Below are 18,797 nucleotides of genomic sequence, written 5' to 3' on the forward strand. Positions count from 1 at the left end.
AGGATTTGAACCCAGCACTGACAGATGAGTGATTGAGAACAGTTCCATCCAAGAATGGGCCAGAAGGAAGAAGCTAGTCCAGTAGCACTCAGCAGTCACATAACTGGCAGAGAGGCATGGCTGTTGGCCCATGGGAGATCTGCTTCATCTTTACTAGCTTTCAGGAGAGAAAGTGATGTGCTCCACATTTTGAAGGCATTTTTCTGCACTAAACCAGCCCTTCAGAACTGTAATTGAAAATCAGGATCAGCTACTATAAATATTTGCATAAAATAACATAATTGTCCAGTTGGACAAACAGGTCTTACTTAGCTGGATGTTATTGCCATTAAATCATCAAGAATATTCACGTTTTTATTTCCTCAATATGGAATGCATTAAAACAACAGTGATTTTACAGGCATTTATCTTTATGTACTTTCTGCACATTTTCTTTATCTCTGCCTTTGCCTCTCCTTAAAGCTGATGCCTCCCAGGCACTGTAATTCATAAAACGTGTGGTGGGACTTGACTCCGTCCCAGTTCTCTGCCTGCCTGTGTCTCGCGTCCAGAAGCAGAGCATAGTCTGGGAAATGTCTGAGCCCAGACCCAGAAAGAGGTGGGCGGGGAGGTGGAGATCAAGAGGGGAAGTTTCTTGGGAAAAGGAGAACTCAGCCTTGGCCTGCCTTTCTGACGCATTATCTGCTCGGTTACATGTGTATTCTGACCAAGGCATCTTCCTTGAGTTGTCAGACAGTCCTTTTCAAATTGGGCAGTATCTCTATTTGCTGGCTTAAACTACAAAATTCATACCTCATAATGTTGGGAACTAAAGATTACTTAGCAATGTGACATATATCTCCATTTTGGAGTTATGGAAGAGTGTTTGCAATTAAGTTTGTGATTTTGAAAACCAAGAAATTGAACTTGAAATAAATCTGTGGTCTCTGGTCTGTAATGTGACCTACCAGAGCAAATAGACCTTTTTAAAAAAGCAGCTTGTATTCTAAAATACTTCAGAACTTCAGTCACGTGCAACGAAAGGTGTGGGTTTAAGAATGACTCAGATGACTGACCCTGGCCTGCTTCTTTCTCAGAGGGCAGTTTGTGTTTGTTTTCCATTCCGTTAATATTCTAGTTTTTTTTTTTTTTTTTTTAACTTTCTCCATGATAAAACATTCTAAATAGCACATGCCTGATACTTACATGGATACATTTACCTCTGAAATTCCACATGAATGATGTCTCTCACAGCCATTAAAGACGCTGCTTTTCAAAGTGCATATTGCTGCGGTGTGGTCCCCACGTGCCGTTCTATGCATAAACCCTTGGACTTGATGCTGATGGCTCAGTAGGAGTTTCTGCCTTCAACTGCAGGCTGCTCTGGGGGCAGTGACACAGTGGAGCTGGGGGACTTTGAGTAGTCCCTGAGAGTTGGTCCAAATCAGGCCGAAGGCTATGTGATCACCAATGATAGGTATCTTGTATGTGCACAATCAAGTAGCTAATTCATTAGAGGCAATGAAATATGTAGCCTTTCTGTGTCATTGCCCATCAAGATCTCTAAATGTTTTATTTAGAGTTTAAATTAATCCTTTAGTGCCTTAGGGGAAAGAGAGAGGCAGAGTCTGTCAAACAAAGCTTGCTGCCATGGGATTTCTGGTATCTCACTATGGGAAGGAATCAGTCAGGCGACCTTTGATGTAATTATCTTAAATATGTTAGGGGCTTTGTCAGTATTTGTCTAGAGGGCAAGGAATGCCCAAATTGAGCCCTCGATCACATCCCTCCCCACTGTGAAGAGGAGAGTGGGTCTCACAGGAGATTTTTACTCCTAAAACATAACATCAGAATAGAAAACAAGATAGTATTTAATTATCTGAATCAGGACTAATGCTACCAGACATTTGGACAATGAGAAATTATGTTAGATGGCTAAAAGTACCTTATCTAAGGTTGAGAAACAGACTGTTATTTTTCCTTCTGAATTTGCTCAATAACATGCTGACATAATTTCTTTGCTGCCTTTCAGAACTCTTTTCACAAAATGTAAACTTAAGCTTTATTTTTTTTAATTATGATAATATGATCTAGAAGTCTCATGGTACATGGAAGAAACTTGATACCAGTTCTGTTTGTTTTGCTACAAACTCTTCTTTCTAAGTAATTTCCATTAATGTTTGTAAATGGCTTTGAAGGAATTTCTTTTTCTTTTTTTTGAAGGAATTTCTTTAAGAAAAAGTAGCAGATGGTTTTATATTAGCCCTAGCCTAGCAGCCTTTTGGGGAAGGTCATGGATATCACAGATGCCTTTGAGGCAGCAAGGGAAACTAGGATCCCTTGAAAAAAGCAACAGAATCGTAAATGTTTGCTGGTTGTTTTAGTTTAGGATTCCATTCCCTAAAACTTGACCATGGACCTCAGTTTGATATACCTCTGAAAGATTTGAAACAGAAAGATTTGAAACAGCAGCTGGGCCAACATCACTAGAGTGCCTACAAAGACCATGGCCTGACTTAACTCTTATGTTTGATCAGTTGTACATTTGTTGTCATGAAACACTCTGCAGGGGAGTTTCAGACACAAAGCATTGACTAAATGCTTTCACCAAGAGTTTAATCTAGAATATTCTACTTGATTTTTATCGTTATAGTCAATTCTGTTTTCATCTGAAATGTTTTTGTTTAAGCTGTCTCCTGAAGATTTGGTTTGCTTTTCCTTTCTGTGTGAAATGCTTCAAACTACTTCTTCATTGTATGGCATAATGGGGTCCCACTGAGCAGATAGCTAATCAAGTATTTGTTAACCCACTTGATTTTTTGCAAAGGGTATTTTATAGGTTAAGAAAATGAATGCCTTCTATGACTTCTGTGGTAGCTGGAAGGGATGTAATTTTGTTTTTCTTTTAATTGTTGCTTTGTATAAGAGACTTTATTGTTTTGACAGATTAGAAGGCCATGTTATATATTCTATTAAAAATTAGTTATCCAATGTCTGGATATTTGCAATGATGAAGTCTGATCCTCATTTTCATAACTGAAAAAATCTCTCTAAGCTTTGGAAGGTAATCTGTCTTGTCTTGGGAGGCTGATAGGCAGGTGACACCTCGCCTGAAGGTGTCCTCATAGTCTTTGATCTTGCAAGGTGCAGTACCCTGTGAGCATCTGAAGTGTGAATCTTTAAACAGAAAGCCAGATTGCTCAGGTCCATTTGGTTTTTAACAATGAAGGAAAAATATCTCATAGGATATAGTCTTCCAACTTACTGGTTCTAGTAAAATCTTTCTGACATAAGTGCTTATCACTTTTCTAATACCTTAGTAATTTCCATTTCAGTTTATTAAATAGTAAAATTTTACACACACACAGATAGGAACTTTTTCTATAAATATTCCTCCAGAAAAGGACAAATTGTGCCATTGGGTTGCTGGAATACACCTCTGGTTCACATCAGTGCTTGAGTTTATGTGAATGACAGACTGGTTTCTTACATGTAATAATTAATATAATTGCTTACAGTGTGTGCCAGGTTTTTGGGTGGTAATATCAGATAAAAGTTGCTTTTTGTCCTTCATTTGGTTATGAAACCTGCTAATGTAACTTCTGTTGGCTGTATGTTTAAAACTAATGCGTTTCCTTCCTTTTATTCTCTTTTGCTATCCTTTTTCCTTTCTGCTTATCCTCCAAATTGCTGCTTTCACCCTTGCTCCAATCAGCTTGACTCTCAGGTCAGTACTTTCAGTTTTTCTTCTAACTGTCTTTCTTTCCTAAGCTCAATTTATTGCTTGCACTTGTTTAACAAACACATTTCTGAAATGGTTTTCCTCTGGCAGCCACTTTTTTTTTTTTTTTTTTCATTTCATTCCATGCCTAAGGAAGGGTTTACTTTATGAGAAGACTGTATAGGTGGGAAAAGGCAAAGAAGATGATGAAAATGGATCACTATTGGGATTATTTGATATTTTCTCTTCCTGGATTATAAAATCAGTGAAAGAAATCATTGTGAAAGCTCCCAAATGCATTTCTCCTGAGCAGCTCAGAAAATTAGCTACATATTGATAAACAGTGGCGCAGTGGAAAAATCAAATGCAGGATGCTAAATTTAACCTAGGAGAACAAAAGATTTGCTCATGACACAGCAACTTAAAAGCTAAATTTAATAGTGCAAACCATTCAGACTTTTTGCTTAATAAATCACTGTGTTTTGAAAGATTTATAATACTTTTTTTAAAGTCACTTTTGAAAATTATCAGTGTGTTAGTAACATATTGTACACACATGTTATTTCCTGTCATTGTTTTGGTTATAAACTTTTAAACTTCATTTTTATTAGCCATAAGATACACTTTAATTACCTAGAGCATAGCATATGGAGCCAAATGTAAAACTAGGTTCATTGTTGACTGTGTGCACCCCAGTATTAAGAAGCAAAGTGGACATTTTGTTTGAAAATACATCCTGGGTTTGATTTCTCTAACATAGGGGGTTCAAGTCAATAATTGGTTCTTCTTTAAGTCCAGCAAAACTTTTCCTTCCAATGATACATAATAATATCCAGTGATTTCTTTATCATTCAATCAGTGAGTATGCTACAAGATGCTTATTGTATGATCTGGGCTACCTGGACTTTTAAAAAAAGATTTGAATTAAGAATCATAAAGCTTGTCTCTGAAAAGACAAGCTATGGTATTTTCTTTCCAGTATTCAGGATATGCACCTCTGTATTCTGTCCACTGCTCATCACCTAAGCCAGTAGTGAATAATTTCAAAACTAGGCCTCCTACCCACACACCAGTTCTCCCCACCCACCACCTGCTCCAAACACAGTGGTGAGGCTCATAGTCTTTGAAACTGAAACCACTGGTCTGCCATTTCCACATACCACACTGGGTGTCCCACAGGAACTGCCTTGAACTTCATCACAGTGAAGGAAGCCTATTCTCAGTAGTTCCCCAAACAAAGATCTAAACAGAGATTAAAAGCATGGCCCTACAGAACTGCTCTCAATGAAAACCTAATGACTGTAGATTCACTTGCTGGTGCCCCTGTGTGCAGAAACACGCGTCGTAATGAGAGTAAAGAAGGAGGGCCTTGGCTCCACGGCGTCCAAACCCTTCCTCCAGGTTTTGGATTTGCTCATTTAAGAAACTTTAAGCTTTTCTCCTTACCTGTCTTTTTTGTTTTCTTTCCTTTTGCCTTCCTTTAGCTACCCCTAATCTGCACCTGTTGATATTTAAACCCTTGAGACCAGGGACCCCTTTCATTCTCACACCTCAGGTTCCCAGCCTTCAGATGCTGTCCATAGGTATTCTACTGTGTCTTTTATGTGCAGGAACTGTATTGTGCAGTATTTAGTTTTCTTTTCCTTTTGTGTAGCGAATGAATGTGAACTCAGACTCTCAGAAAATGGGATGCAGGTTTAGGGCTTGGAGAGTTTGTGGGTATTAGGGGTTCTCTGGACAAGAGTGTGCTGATTGGGTGTGATAAGATGTGCAGGTCAACTCTAATTGGGAGAATTACAGTGGTCAACACAAGATTGCGATCATTTCAATATCATTTAACCTCCTGCCACAATGAACACAATGGAGAAAATAAACAATCACTGTGAACAGTCTGTAGTCATATTTTTAGTGTAGGAAGAATTGGGCAGCCCCACTTTTCTGGAAACAAGTCTGTGGAGTCCTCAAAATTTTCTGAGCTTTGACAAGTTTCCAGAGTTAACTTTGCTTTTTGTCCAACCCCTTCCAGGTTTATCAGTTAAAATAAAACGAAATGTAACAATTGAATACAGGATCTCTGGCCTTTGTGCTTTCCTTATATACTGCACAGTTGAGATACCATGTATTTGTGTTTGTACATATACATATATATGTGTATACATTTATCATATATATTTTATAAATATCTGATCTTTCTTACTGTAAAAGTATGTTGTCTGCCCTGTAGCTCTTTATCTCCCAATCCAAAGTTTGAAAACATCACTAACTCTTGGGTCTTTCTATGGACTCTATGAGAAATTCTCCCTTCCATCTATTTTTTGAAAGTGGTCTCATTTCTTTTTCAAACTCTGTGTAGATTCTTGTGCTTAAATTCAGGTGGACAGATGTTAAGTATTGGGTTTGGTAAATGCAAATGTCATATTCTAAGCCTATTTAGGGTCTTGCTCCCGAAAATTCCACTTCTTTCAAGAACCTCTTTACCCACAAACCAGTAGGAAGCTAGAGAGGTTTAGCATGATTCTGCATTGTACTCAGGGGTTGCTCTGTGTGATGTGTGCTCATTTCTAGAAACTATTTGTGAGATTAGCCTGTGACTTATGAGAGACGAGATTATCTAGGTAAATGTATGCAGCAGTTCACCAAAAAAAGGAAAAGTATCCTTAGGGATTCAGTCTAAAATCCTTCCAGAGAATCAATGAAGTCAAACCAGAAAGTGCAGGCCTCTCCTGGCCTTTCCCAGCCTCCAGTTTGCTGTGGATTCTGGGTCAGATGCTTTATTGTTTGTGACTCTGTATCCCCTCTTGGAGGGAAAATAGCTGTTTTTGGACTGGGTTTTCTGGGATTCTCACTGCACATGTCTGATGGAGGGGCTGTTGGTGAGGGGCCTTGTGCATTTCCCTAACAAGCAGGCTGTAGCTGATGGCTGGCGCCTGGCAGCAGGTGTGAGCTCATTGTTACAATCTCTTCAAACACTTCTACCAAAATAAACTCTTGGTAATGTTTCCCCAGAGTTGAAAACGGTACTCTCAATTCTTCCTTCTTCTTGCAAAAGATGAAGTTCACTACACCTGGACCTCAGAGGCCTGTGCCCAAAGTAATAATGAAAAACACCTTGCCCAGAACATCCTGCAGTTTGCTCTTTGCTAGGGTCAGTTCTTGGACCTGTTACCTCCACAAAGACAGAATAAGTACCTCCTGTGTGCTAGGCAGGGCACTACATGCTGGCCTGGCATTTCAAAGAATACCTGATGAAAAACTGACCAAATTGTTTAAGAAACTGTTTAAGAAATACTATGTATTGCATTCTTCATTTGTATATTCACAGTGCACCTTGATATTAGTAATAGGAATAACAGACATAGCAGCAGCAGTAATAACTGAATACTAACTACATGCCAGTACTGACTTAGTCATTTTTGAGTACTATTTACTTCTCATAACAACTGTCATTTCTTGCATATTAGAGAAAAAGAAACTGAAGTTCATAAAATGTAAATATTTTGCTAAAGTTAATATAGCTAGTAAGCAATGGTATTGGGGTTCCTCTCCAGTTGCATAGTAAAGGCTGTGAGAGGCCGGTAGGAAGTAAACTTGTGCAACTGTGTTTAATCCATGATTTCCCGAATGCCATGTCCGTAGGCTGTATCCCAGGAGGCATTTTAGGGGACTCCTGCCTGTTATGCAGCCAGCCTTTTCCTTCATCCTGAGATTCATGCCCTCCCTCCCCGCCCTCCCCGCGTTCTCTGTCCCGAGCTGGTTCCTTATGCACAGATCCTGCCCTGGCAGGGCCACCTGAATGCTCATCTCCTCCCCCAGTGCCTCAGGCAGCGGCAGTTTCTCCCTGTCTTGATCTCCTCAAGGCTCTAGCAAACCCTTTTCCTTGACCTGTGTCATATCCTAGCTTGAATTAGGGTAGTTAATCATTACACTGTGTCTCCCAGTAGACAACGGCCTCCTCTGGCACTGCATGAGTCTCCAGCTGCATGTGTTGCTGGGCCACACACTGGAGGTGGCAGTTCATACTCCTGAATGTTGTTGACTGCATGTCTGTTGAAGAAAGGAACTTCCATTAACTTTGTCTCACTTCTACCCTTTACGTGGTCCTTACACAGACTTGCTGGTCAGCTTTTTCTGGAGGTTGAGTTGACTGCCCTGGATATCATGTCTAGCTTCAGCAGGAAGCTGTAAGAAAAGATGAGTGGTACTGGTTTTCTATCATCAAGTAGGATGCTTGAAATTTCAAGAGAAATAAAGACACAAGTAAAAGGGGGAGGGAAGAGATCTCTTTCTGAACTTACCTCATTCTCTCCTTCCCTTCATCCCTCCTTCTTTTGTTCCCTCTTCCCTCCCTCCATATTCCTTTTCTCCCCCTTCCTCTTTTCCTCCCCACCCTTTCTAGACTGTTCATTAAAAATCCTTCTCCATGCAAGGGTCTGTGCTGGGTGTCAAGAATATAGAATGACTCCCTCCCCTCACTGAATTCAAAGACCAGTACTTCCTATAAGGAAGGATTTGGCCACTAAGAAAAATAGTTTGTGCCATTTATACTAATAACTGGAAAAACTAGGTTTCAGGTGTTTTTAAAAATTCCTTTTCCTGTTGGCGTTGAGGAGGTTATCCACAGGTCAGAAAATCATTTCCCTCTTTAAAGCTGCCTTATACTACTGCTGACATTTCTGGTGAAGTGTCAGAAAATTTTATGCCCAAGCAGAACTGGTAGAGAGCCAGAAATCAGTAGATTTTGCTTTGGGTGCAAATATTTTATTGAGAATGGAAAAAAGTTGTTTTCTCTGATTTACAGCTCCTGCAAACATAAAGTGGGATCTATATTTAGAAATGGTTTTGAACCTTTGAGATGTAGCCAGGGATTGGTTCTTGCACCTTTCCGAACCGGCCTTGGTGGGACTTGCCATGGCTAATGTTTTGCTGAGCCAGCTCCAGTTTGTAGAACTAGGTCTTTAAACTCTGTATTATTTTTACTGTCTAACTTCTGCTTAAGTTCTTGCTGTGGCACTCCATCTGTACCTTCCAGAATAGTGAATAGGATGGAAGGAACGCAATTTGCATTGTAGTGTGAATATTTTACAGTGCAGTGTGTTTCCGAGGTTCCTCGAAATAAGTAAAACCATTCTTAACTTGCAAATCTGTTAAAACAATGACAGCAGGAAAATAGAGAGAGAGTCCTGGGTAGGCCTATTAAGTCCTGGCCCCTGAATAAGAGATGTCAAGTTGGTAGAGGTAACGATTCATTTATATTTTTTCAATCTTTTCTTTTCCCTTTTCCTTCCCCTGCTCCTGGCTTTTGGTTGGTGCTACCATATGGATGAATATCAGCAAATAGTAAATCTCTCAAGATCTGTTAGCCTTTTCTGTAAATGTTGAGAAGGGAAAGGAATTTTAGAAAAATGGTTTCTCAGTATTATTATAAATCACTTTCTAGAAAAATAATATCTTGTTTCCTTTATATGGCTTTTCTTATGAAATGTGAATTCTGTCACTTCATTACCCACAATACCAGCCTGAGCTGTAGAGAAACCTATCCACCTAGTGACTGGAGCTTTCTTCCATATTGGGTAAAGGTGCTTGGACTTTTCACACTGCGTAATGTCACATTTATGTGAAGCCTACATTTTGGGGGAACCTGTTTAAAAATGAGTACTGAGTGTGTTCCTCTGAAGAAACTACTTTGTTGTTGATATATCTTAACAAAGGCTTTGGAAATTTTCTTTGAAGGTAATTCTGATGATTTCAATTATTGTCACTCTAAATTTAATGAATACTATATAGTTAAAAATCATTTATAATATTAAAAGTATAATGGAATTGTCATCATGATGTCACTTCAGTCGTTACCAGCTCTTTGCAAACCCAGGGACTCTGTAGCCCTCCCAGCCTCCTCTATCCATGGGATTCTCCAGGCAAGAATACTGGAGTAGGGTTGCTATTTCCTTCTCCAGGGAATCTTCTAGACCCAGTGATCAAACCTGTGTCTCTTATGTCTCCTGCATTGGCAGGTGGGTCCTTTAACACTAGAGCCACTCTTTGTTTATATAATATTAAATAAACATGAAAAGTAGAATAGAATAGTAAGGCAGAAATTGGCTGGTTTTTCTAGGGATACAACTATTTAATGGAGATGGAAAAAAGTTCTTTTTCCTAAATCGTAGCTCCTGCAATAAGTGCGTTATATAGAACAATTTTTTTTGTAGAAAAACTTGAGAAACTATAGAGTAGGTGGGAAAAATGGGGAAATGGAAACAAATTTCCAGTTGGAGAATCTCTTTTTGCTCCTTTTTCAGCCCAGCAACAGTGAGACTTAGGTTTTAACTCCAGTTTGCCCATTGATTTTTTTTTCTTCCATTTTTTCTAATTGGTAACATTGTTAATATAAGTGTTGTCATTATTGGCATGTACAGCTGAGTATACAATAACTTAACGCTTTACAATAATTTTTTCAAGGAAAGCTAAAAATGTGTGATTCTCACAGCATGTTGAAGAACTGTACTATTTCTTGTAAGACCCCACACATAACTGTGAAGATGTAATGTGAATATAAGTAACTCTTGAGACATTTTTATGTGGGGTAAGGGCAGAACTTCATGCAGAGAATTGCTTTCCAAAATTTTATTTCATGTCCTAGAAAAATCTATTTAGAAAGTTTTGAGGATGTAATCACCACCTTTCTCAGATGGGAAAGTGAAGTAAGGGAATAGTCTCTCTCTGGTTTTTGGTATTGGTCAACTGGAATATTCCCATGGCTGGACAGATCTCGACTTGATGTGTGAGTTGAAGTGTAAGAGAGTGGTTTTAAATTTAACTTCAGAGTCCTCTGCTGTTTAATCATATGTCAGTTTGATGGTTCCAAGGACAGCATGATATGTTGCTCACAGATAATTACTGTGAAGAGAATGAGTTGGTATAATAATGAATAGCTGGAGAATCTTCTGATAACCTGTGATGAGTGGGCCTTGGTGAGAAACACTCACTGGGAAATTGGCACATAGGTGTCCTATCACTTTGCTGAGTGTGGGTGCTCTTCTGCTAGTTAAACATGCAAAGTAGGGGCTTTTTAGGGATTCTTGGGCAGATAAAAAAGCACTACTCTTTGATTTTACATGTGTTAGCTATTTCAGACCTGCTATTACTTTATGTTAGCATTTCACTCATAATCCAGGTTATTCAAACTGATATTTATTGTCAGAATATTGCATGTAGAAAATTAAATAAACTCTAATCTAAGAAACAGCATCAGCATTTCTGTGGAATGCCAGACACAAGTCCTCATGTCTTTAAGCTTATCTTCGTGTCTGTAAAATGGAGACAGTTGTGTTACAGCTCCTCTCATGAACTTACGGTCAAGACACATGTTCAGTGTGGAGCACACTCTGGCACAGAGCAGATGTTCATTAAGTGGTGATGGTTGTGGTTGTCATGGTTATGGATATGTTGAAGGTTTTCCTGCTGAGAGTAATGGAGTTCTTGCAAGAGAGAAGTAGAAGATGATCCTGTCGAGGCAGCTTCCATGCTTACCTAGTTGGAAATAACTGAGTTGTTGGGATAAAGACTGTAGACTTTTTCTCCCATAAGCCACTGAGAGATTTTGAGGGAAAGGTTAAAAACAGCATCATTCTTCTGAATACTGAATCCTTTATTCCTGAGAGAGATGAACACATGAACTAGAAAATGTCATGCTTATTGAAAAGTAATGTATCTATCTATATGTGTCTACATGTATATATATATATTTATACACACACACACACATACTTATAAGTTAATTGACTCAGTGCATGTTTGTCTTACATAAGGTTGTCTTACATTAGGTTTTTCTTAAACTAGGAAACTAGATAGCCAGGATTTGGCCACAACCTTTTTATATCCATGCATAAAAGTACAGATACTTAGTTCAGAGGACAGGCCAAGTACCCAAGTGTGTTCCTTCGTCCATTTATTTTCTTTATTTATTAACTTATGCACTTTCTTAAGTAGTAATTGTACATCTCCTTTGTTGCAGGTACTGTGGTATAACTAAACCAGTTCCTAAAAGTAGCATCTAGAGAGATGGAAGCAAATAGATAGGATTTATAGTACATTAATGCATGTGCCATAATATAATATACACTGTTCTGCACTTAAATTTCCTTTATTTTAAACAAAATATCTTTACAGATCTTCTCATATTCATACATAAAAGCTTTCTGTTCCTTTTTACCTCTATATACAGTTCCATTGTACCTGTCTCCTCCTAAAGGACTTATAGATTGCTTCAAGTCTTTCCCTTTCATGCAGACTGCTATGATTAATAACTCACTAGACTTAATATCCTATATGTGTATATATAGGAATATATCTGTAGGATAAATGTATAGATGTGACATTGTAAGGACAATGCATTTCTAGTTTTGCTACATTTTGCTGGTTGCCTTCTACAGAGACTAAACCATTTAGTCCTATGAGCAGTATGTAAGATTGTTCCCCCCCACACACACTCACTCTGTCAATGCTGTGTGGTTTATAAACTTTTTCATCTCTGTCAGTATGGAAGGTGAACCATGGAATTTAAGTGTGTTTTTCATTTGCTTTTATCTTATTACCTGTGAAGTTGTTCATCTTTAAGTATGTTAATAATTTGTCATATTTATTTGTTGGCCTTTTTCGTATTTATTTGCAGAAGCTCTTTGTATATTACAAAAATGACTCATTTGTCTGTAATTTGAATTTTAAGTGCTCCCCCAGCTACTTTGTCTTTTTTGTTGTTGTTGTTGTTATACATAAATGTTAAGAACATTTCGAGATAGTCAAATGTATTCAATATTTTATGTAATGTCTTTTGAATTTTGTGTCATAGTTAAAAAACTCTTCCACACAAGAGTATATGAACAATTGTCCTGTGAATTCTTTGGTATTTTTATGGTTTGATTTTCTATATTTAGTCTTCAGACCATCTGGAATTTATCTTACTCTAAGGTATAAAGTATGGATATAACTTTATTTCTTTCTAGGTCAAGTGAAGTTTAAATATCACTTCCTCTGTTTGCCTTTAACTGGAGCTAGCTAGCCCAGTCCAGGTTAGCTTCGTCTCCTACAAATTCTTGTAACTTCCCAGTAGAACATGAGGCACAGTCTTAATTCTTGTTCAACGTTTGTCTTTTAGTCTAGAGTGGAACTTCCATCTGGAGAGGACCTGTCTTAATTCATCCAATGCCTGTAAAATAGTGGACACTTAATAAATATTTATAGAATAAGTTAATAATGTGAGTTGTAAAGATCTGAAGTTATGAGGAGGTAGAAATTATGATTAACCAGAAGCTGTGGAAGAGGAATGCAGAAAGGAATGTGAGTCATTGAGGCTCGCGTAGAGGGGGAACCAAGTCAACGGGGCGTGGGAGCTTGTCTCACCCTTGCCGTACAGGATGGTAAGCCAAGCCCGTGTGGAGTCACTTGGACCTCAGATGGCTTTCCCATACCCTGCTCTCCTGCTCTGTGAGAATCAGGCGGAATATCTTTTTTTTTTTCTTCTTCTTCTTAGGAAGCTTAATTTCTCAGCTTTCTCTTGGTTTAGTGAGACTTACCTACATGATTGAGATGGTTGCAGGATATAGGGACAAGTGTGGAAACAATGTCAGGAGAAGAACAGAAAACTTTTGTCCAGGCTGTGTGTTTTAGATGTTTTTTGATAGCTAGGTAGGCCTGTCCAGTAGGCATGTTGGAATGAAAAATCTGGAACTGGAGAGTTGAGGCATTACCCATGGAAAAGTATGGCAAATTCTATATGAATGTCATGGGCATCCAGAAGAGTAATGAGTAGGGAAAATTTCTATGAACATGATAGTATTTGTGCTAGAACAGAAAAAATGGAAAAGATTTTATCAGATAAAGAACTAGGTGAGGAGCATGAGCAAAGACAGAAGAGGTGGGAAGGTAGAATGCATGCTCAGTGGAGAGAATGGGTTTCTACAACTTAGGCTCTGGAGTGCAGGAGGAGGTGAACAATAAGGGTTTCCCTGGACTGGGGAAAACCTTGAATGCTCAGCTAAAGACTCTGAACTTTTTGAGCCTGGGAAGAGCATAGTCAGGTGTATCTTCTAGAATGATTAATTCTGTAACAACTCTGTTCTGGAAGGGTAAGCAGTAGCCCAAGCTAGAAGAAACCATAGCGCTGAAACAAGGTGGTGGCCACAGAGGTGAGGAGGAAGTAAGAGGTTAAAGAAATGCAAGGTTAATTAATAAAACAAGCAAGCAGATAAAACACAAAAATCTGCAGCCTATATAGTTTAACAACGGCCAACACGACAGGAAAAGCAAGCAGATGAAACCTAGCTACTGTCATGATAGGAAGAAAGTAAAGGTGTGGTGGCAGATACTTTGCTCAAGCAGTCTGTGGTTGCAGACTGTGGTTGCTCAAGCAGTCTGTTGCTGCTATAGCAGAAAAAATAAGAAAAGACTTAGTTGACTACTTATTTGGTGCTAGGCATGGTGCTATACATTCTCCAAGGTTTTCTTTATAGAAACTCCAACAGCAGATGCCGTTTGTGAAATTATTAGTCTCATTTGTGAACTGAGGACAGCAAGGCTCAGAGAAGTTAAGTAACTTGCCTTCTATCACACAGCTATTAGTGGGGCCAGGATTTGAACTCAGCTGTTCTGATTCCAGAACCCAGAATCAATCACTGTGTCCTATTTTTCAGTAAGACTTTTTGTGTTAGGATAAATTGGTTTGGCCCAGGAACTCCTGGTACTACAGGGACCACTCTTTACTGTGCTTCTTTTGGGATGGAAAGCTATTTCTATAATAAAAAGGGTTCCAAGCATTGATGAAAACCTCTTATAATGGAAGTTGAGAAGTTGTTTGTGTTGGCAGTTCCAGCAGCCTTTTTTGAGCTGCTGGTCTGAGTCTTCACTCTCTCTTGAGCAAGAATGTGGAATTTCTTTTTTTTGAAGTGAGCTTGAGGCGGCCTGGTGAGTGCACCGCCATACAGGCAACAGCAGCTTTGTAGGTTGGAGACGATCATCAGCTCTGGACTGGTTTCAAGAAACATGGATGGCAGAAACGGGGAAGACCTCAGACCATCCATCCTCCTGCCTGCTTAAGACAGTTCCTGGTGGGGAATTCTGGGGAAGCAGCCAAGAGAAAAGATGTATTTCCAGGAGGGGTTTTCTGCCTCTTCCAGGAATCATTCTTGGGGCAGTGTTTCATGGCCCCACACAGTAAGATCAGAGAATCCCAGCAGCATAAAAGCTGCGAAGAAATGAAGTCCTTTTTTGTGATATATGATGATGTTACTTTTGGAAAACAAAAGAGCTCTCTGATAGAGAGATGGCCCTCTCTGCAGCATAATATCTGTGTCTCCCTTGATCTTGTCTCAGACAAGTGGGAGGGTTGGCAGTACATAACAAAGACTGAGAATTCAAACTTGTGAACTAGTTCCCTTCTCCAGGCAGTAATCATTCTATGGAATCATTTCTCCCTCATCATTGTGTTAGGTCAGGGTAGATATCATGCCATCAAAATGCAAGGCCTTCCTCCTACAGAGCACAGAATTTTTTTTTTTTTTTTTTAACTTTTAAGCCTTTAACTTTGAAGCTTTAATGACTTCATCTGTATACCTGGTGGAAAGGATCTGTGTTGGCTTCTCAGTTCTTACAGCTGCTGGGGAGAGGAGTATTTCTTCTCTATTGTTTGTCAGTTTATTTGGTTTACCTTCTCATCTCTCACAGACTTTTTACTTTTGTCCAGTCCTCTAAAATGAAGAAGTTTGGGTAGAGTGAATAACATAGCTTTCTTTTCTAAATTTTAAGTGTTATTGATAGATTGTTCTTTTATCATATCATCAACAACTAAAAGATCATTAAAAGCACATTAGACTTTTAAAAGACCCTATATTTTTAACATAATTTTGGGGAAAGGTAATTCTGTGTGTCTTTCTTTGAAAACTCTGCTGCCATTCATTCAGCACGTTGCATGGGCCAGGTTCTATACAAAACAGTGATGTGAAATATTTTTTTCATTCCACAACAATGCTGTAAGAAAGGAGAGTTAACAGTTTACCATAGGCAGATGAGTCAGCTGTGGCTTAGTGAGGTCATTTGTGAACTTCTCAAGGTCACCCTGGATTTGAGCCCAGATTATCTCAAGAACAAAGAACGTGTGGATAAACCATACATGGATGCTCCCTTATGTGACATAATAAAAACTGTTAAAATGTTTTCATTGTGAAGGCAGTGGGGAACAGGATTGTGTTTTAGAAGGATGCCTACCTTGTGTTTCCAATACAACCACAATTGTACTCCACCCATCCTCGCATTTACTTGGCATTTAGTCTTGGAATTGGTATAAAGTCTGCCTATTTTAAGATAAAAACCTCCCTGGCTCATTTGTCATGTATCTAAACCACCACATTTCATTCTCTCATTTCTACTCTCCATTCTAGGTACTGTTGTCCTCATGGGTCATTTGCAATAGCCTCTACAAAGTCATAGTCTGTCCCTACGTTCTACTCCAGATAAAATCAGCGAGGCAGTGCCTTCTGCCTAGAACTGCTTGTTGCCTCCTCACACACTGGGCCAAACAGCAGACTGTATGTTTGGCTTATGAAGTCCTCTATACGCTAATCCTGGGTTGCTTTCGAGTCTTATCTTAAAGCCCAGCATACACACAGAGCCCCTCCACCTCCTCCTTTTCTACCTGCTTGCATTACTGAATTTTTTCTTATTCCCTACGCTTTCTAGACCTTTCCTATCTTTCTGTATTTGCACATACTCTTCCCATTGCTTAAATGCTGGTTTCCACCTCATTTCATGCAAAGCTCCTGCTCATGTTTGAAGTCCCAATTCACATGTCACCCTCTGATTCCTCTTAAAAATCAGTAGTTCCACCTTGTGTTCTGACAGCACTTACTCAATGTTGTAAAAAGCACTTTGTTATTTTCCAGCTATATGTTTCTCCCTTCTACTAAACTTTGAACTGTCTAATGATAAAGACAATTTCCTTTTCATCTTTGTGTCTTCTTTTCCTGGCACATGGTTATTGCTCTATAAATATTTGTTGGGTGAATAAATGGGTAAATGGATGGAAGGACTGTGGGAGAACAGCTTGGCAGTGGAGAAGGACAAGGAGCTATTTCAGTGTCTGGATAAAGAAATCAAAGGTGTGAGCTAAGATAGCAGCAGTAAGAATAGAGAGGAGGTAACTGTTTTGATAGACACTTAAAATTAAGTGAAAATGGCTGATCATGGTGATCCATTTCATGTGAAGTGTTGGGAGATGGAGGACTTATTCCTCCTTGACTCCCAATCTTGGATGACTTTGGAGGAGAAACTGCAGAAGAAGTAGGGTGATTTTGGACTTGGGAGAGTGCATAGTTGAGAATTTAGTTCTTAATCCATTGAGATTCTATGTGGGATATCCATGCAGTGTTGTTGTGCCGACATTTGAAAATTTGAGAAATTGACGGATTCTTGCTCCTCCAGTGGATGGGCTTGCAGTTTGTTGCTTGACATTCCCTGTTTCAGCTCCACCGTCTCCCTCTGGCCCCTTTATCCACACTCCAGTGTATACATTCCTTCCATGGAAAGATGTCGAAGACATGTTGCAAAATATATAAAATTCTCTGTTGTATTTTCAAAGCAGGATACATGTCTGTCTGTGCATTATACATAAAACATTTCTGGAAAGATTGGCAAAATCCCCTGATACCAAAAGTGGTTATTGGGGGAGGTGGAGAGGGTATAAATTTTCTTTTTCTTTTTATAAATTATTTTGTACTATTTAAGTTTTTAAATACTAGCAGGTATAGTTTTCAAATTAAGATATAATTCATGCACCATAAAATTTTCTCCTTTAAAGTGTATAAATTCAGTGGTTGATGTTACATTCACGTTTCACGATCATGACCACTGTCTTATTCCAGAACTAAATTTTTGTCACCTCAGAAAGAAACCCATATTTATTAGCAGGCACACTCATTTCCTCAGTTATTTCTTCCCTTCCCATAGCTCCTAATCTACTTTCTGTCTCTATGGATTTGCATATTTGAAGCATTTTGTATACATGGGGTCATATAATATATGATATTTTGTAACTGGCTTCTTTTACTTAGCATAATGTGTTTAGAATTCATTCATGTTGTTTGTTTCAGTACTTCATTCCTTTTTATTGCTTAATAACATTCCATTGTAGGTATATACCAGTTTTGTTTGTTCATCACCTAATCAACTTCTGGGCTGTTTGTAGTTTTAGGTATTATGAATATGCTGCTATGCACATTGACGAGCAGGTTGCTGTTTGAATATATGTTTTCATTTCTTTTGAGTATATACCTAGGAGTGGGATTGCTGTGTCATATAGTAACCGTGCTTTACTTCTTGAGAAACTGCCAAATCATTTTTCACAGAGGTGCTAATTTCACATTGCCACCACCAACATATAATTGTTTCTATTTATTCGCATTCTTACCAACACGTCTTATTGTTTGCCTTTTTGATCATAGGCACCCTAGAATTATGAAGTGATATCTCATGGTGCTTTTGATTTGCATTTCGCTAATGACTAGAGATACTGAATGTCTTTTCATGAACTTACTGTCTATTTTTGTATCTTCTTTGGAGAAATGTCTATTCAAATCCTTAGCCCATTTTCAGTTGTATTTGTCTTTTTATTGTTGATTTGAAAGAGTTATTTATATATACTGGATACTAGACCCTTATTATATATAGGTTTTCTTATATTTTTTTGTGTACTGGTAATTTTACACTTATATTTACTATGTTCTATTAAAAAGATTGGGCTTCCCTTGTGACTCAGCTGGTAAAGAATCCACCTGCCATGTGGGAGACCTGGGTTCACTCCCTGGGTTTGGAAGATCCCCTGGAAAAGAGAAAGGCTACCCACTCCAGTATTCTGGCCTGGAGAATTCCGTGCACTCTATAGTCCATGGGGTTACAGAGTCGGACATGACTGTGTGACTTTCACTTTGTCACTTTATTAAAAAGATTGTCCAGTACACAATAACTGACATTTTGAAATAATTAAGTGATATTTTAAATAATAAAATGGCAATTTAAATAATAAATTAATAGCTTTAAAACTTATGCCCTCGGG

General features: G+C 38.6%; 1 protein-coding gene across 1 annotated transcript in view; it reads left to right on the top strand.

The window, feature by feature from the left end:
* ERC2 (ELKS/RAB6-interacting/CAST family member 2) overlaps positions 1-18,797 on the top strand; it is a 919,595-nt gene that overhangs the window by 432,594 nt on the left and 468,204 nt on the right. The window contains exon 12 of the mRNA XM_065935028.1: positions 3,695-3,706. Coding sequence (XP_065791100.1) covers positions 3,695-3,706 — 12 coding nt within the window. The remainder of the gene's footprint in view (positions 1-3,694; positions 3,707-18,797) is intronic.

Source organism: Muntiacus reevesi, chromosome 4 (assembly GCF_963930625.1).
Source record: "Muntiacus reevesi chromosome 4, mMunRee1.1, whole genome shotgun sequence".
In the NCBI taxonomy this organism is placed as follows: Eukaryota; Metazoa; Chordata; class Mammalia; order Artiodactyla; family Cervidae; genus Muntiacus; species Muntiacus reevesi.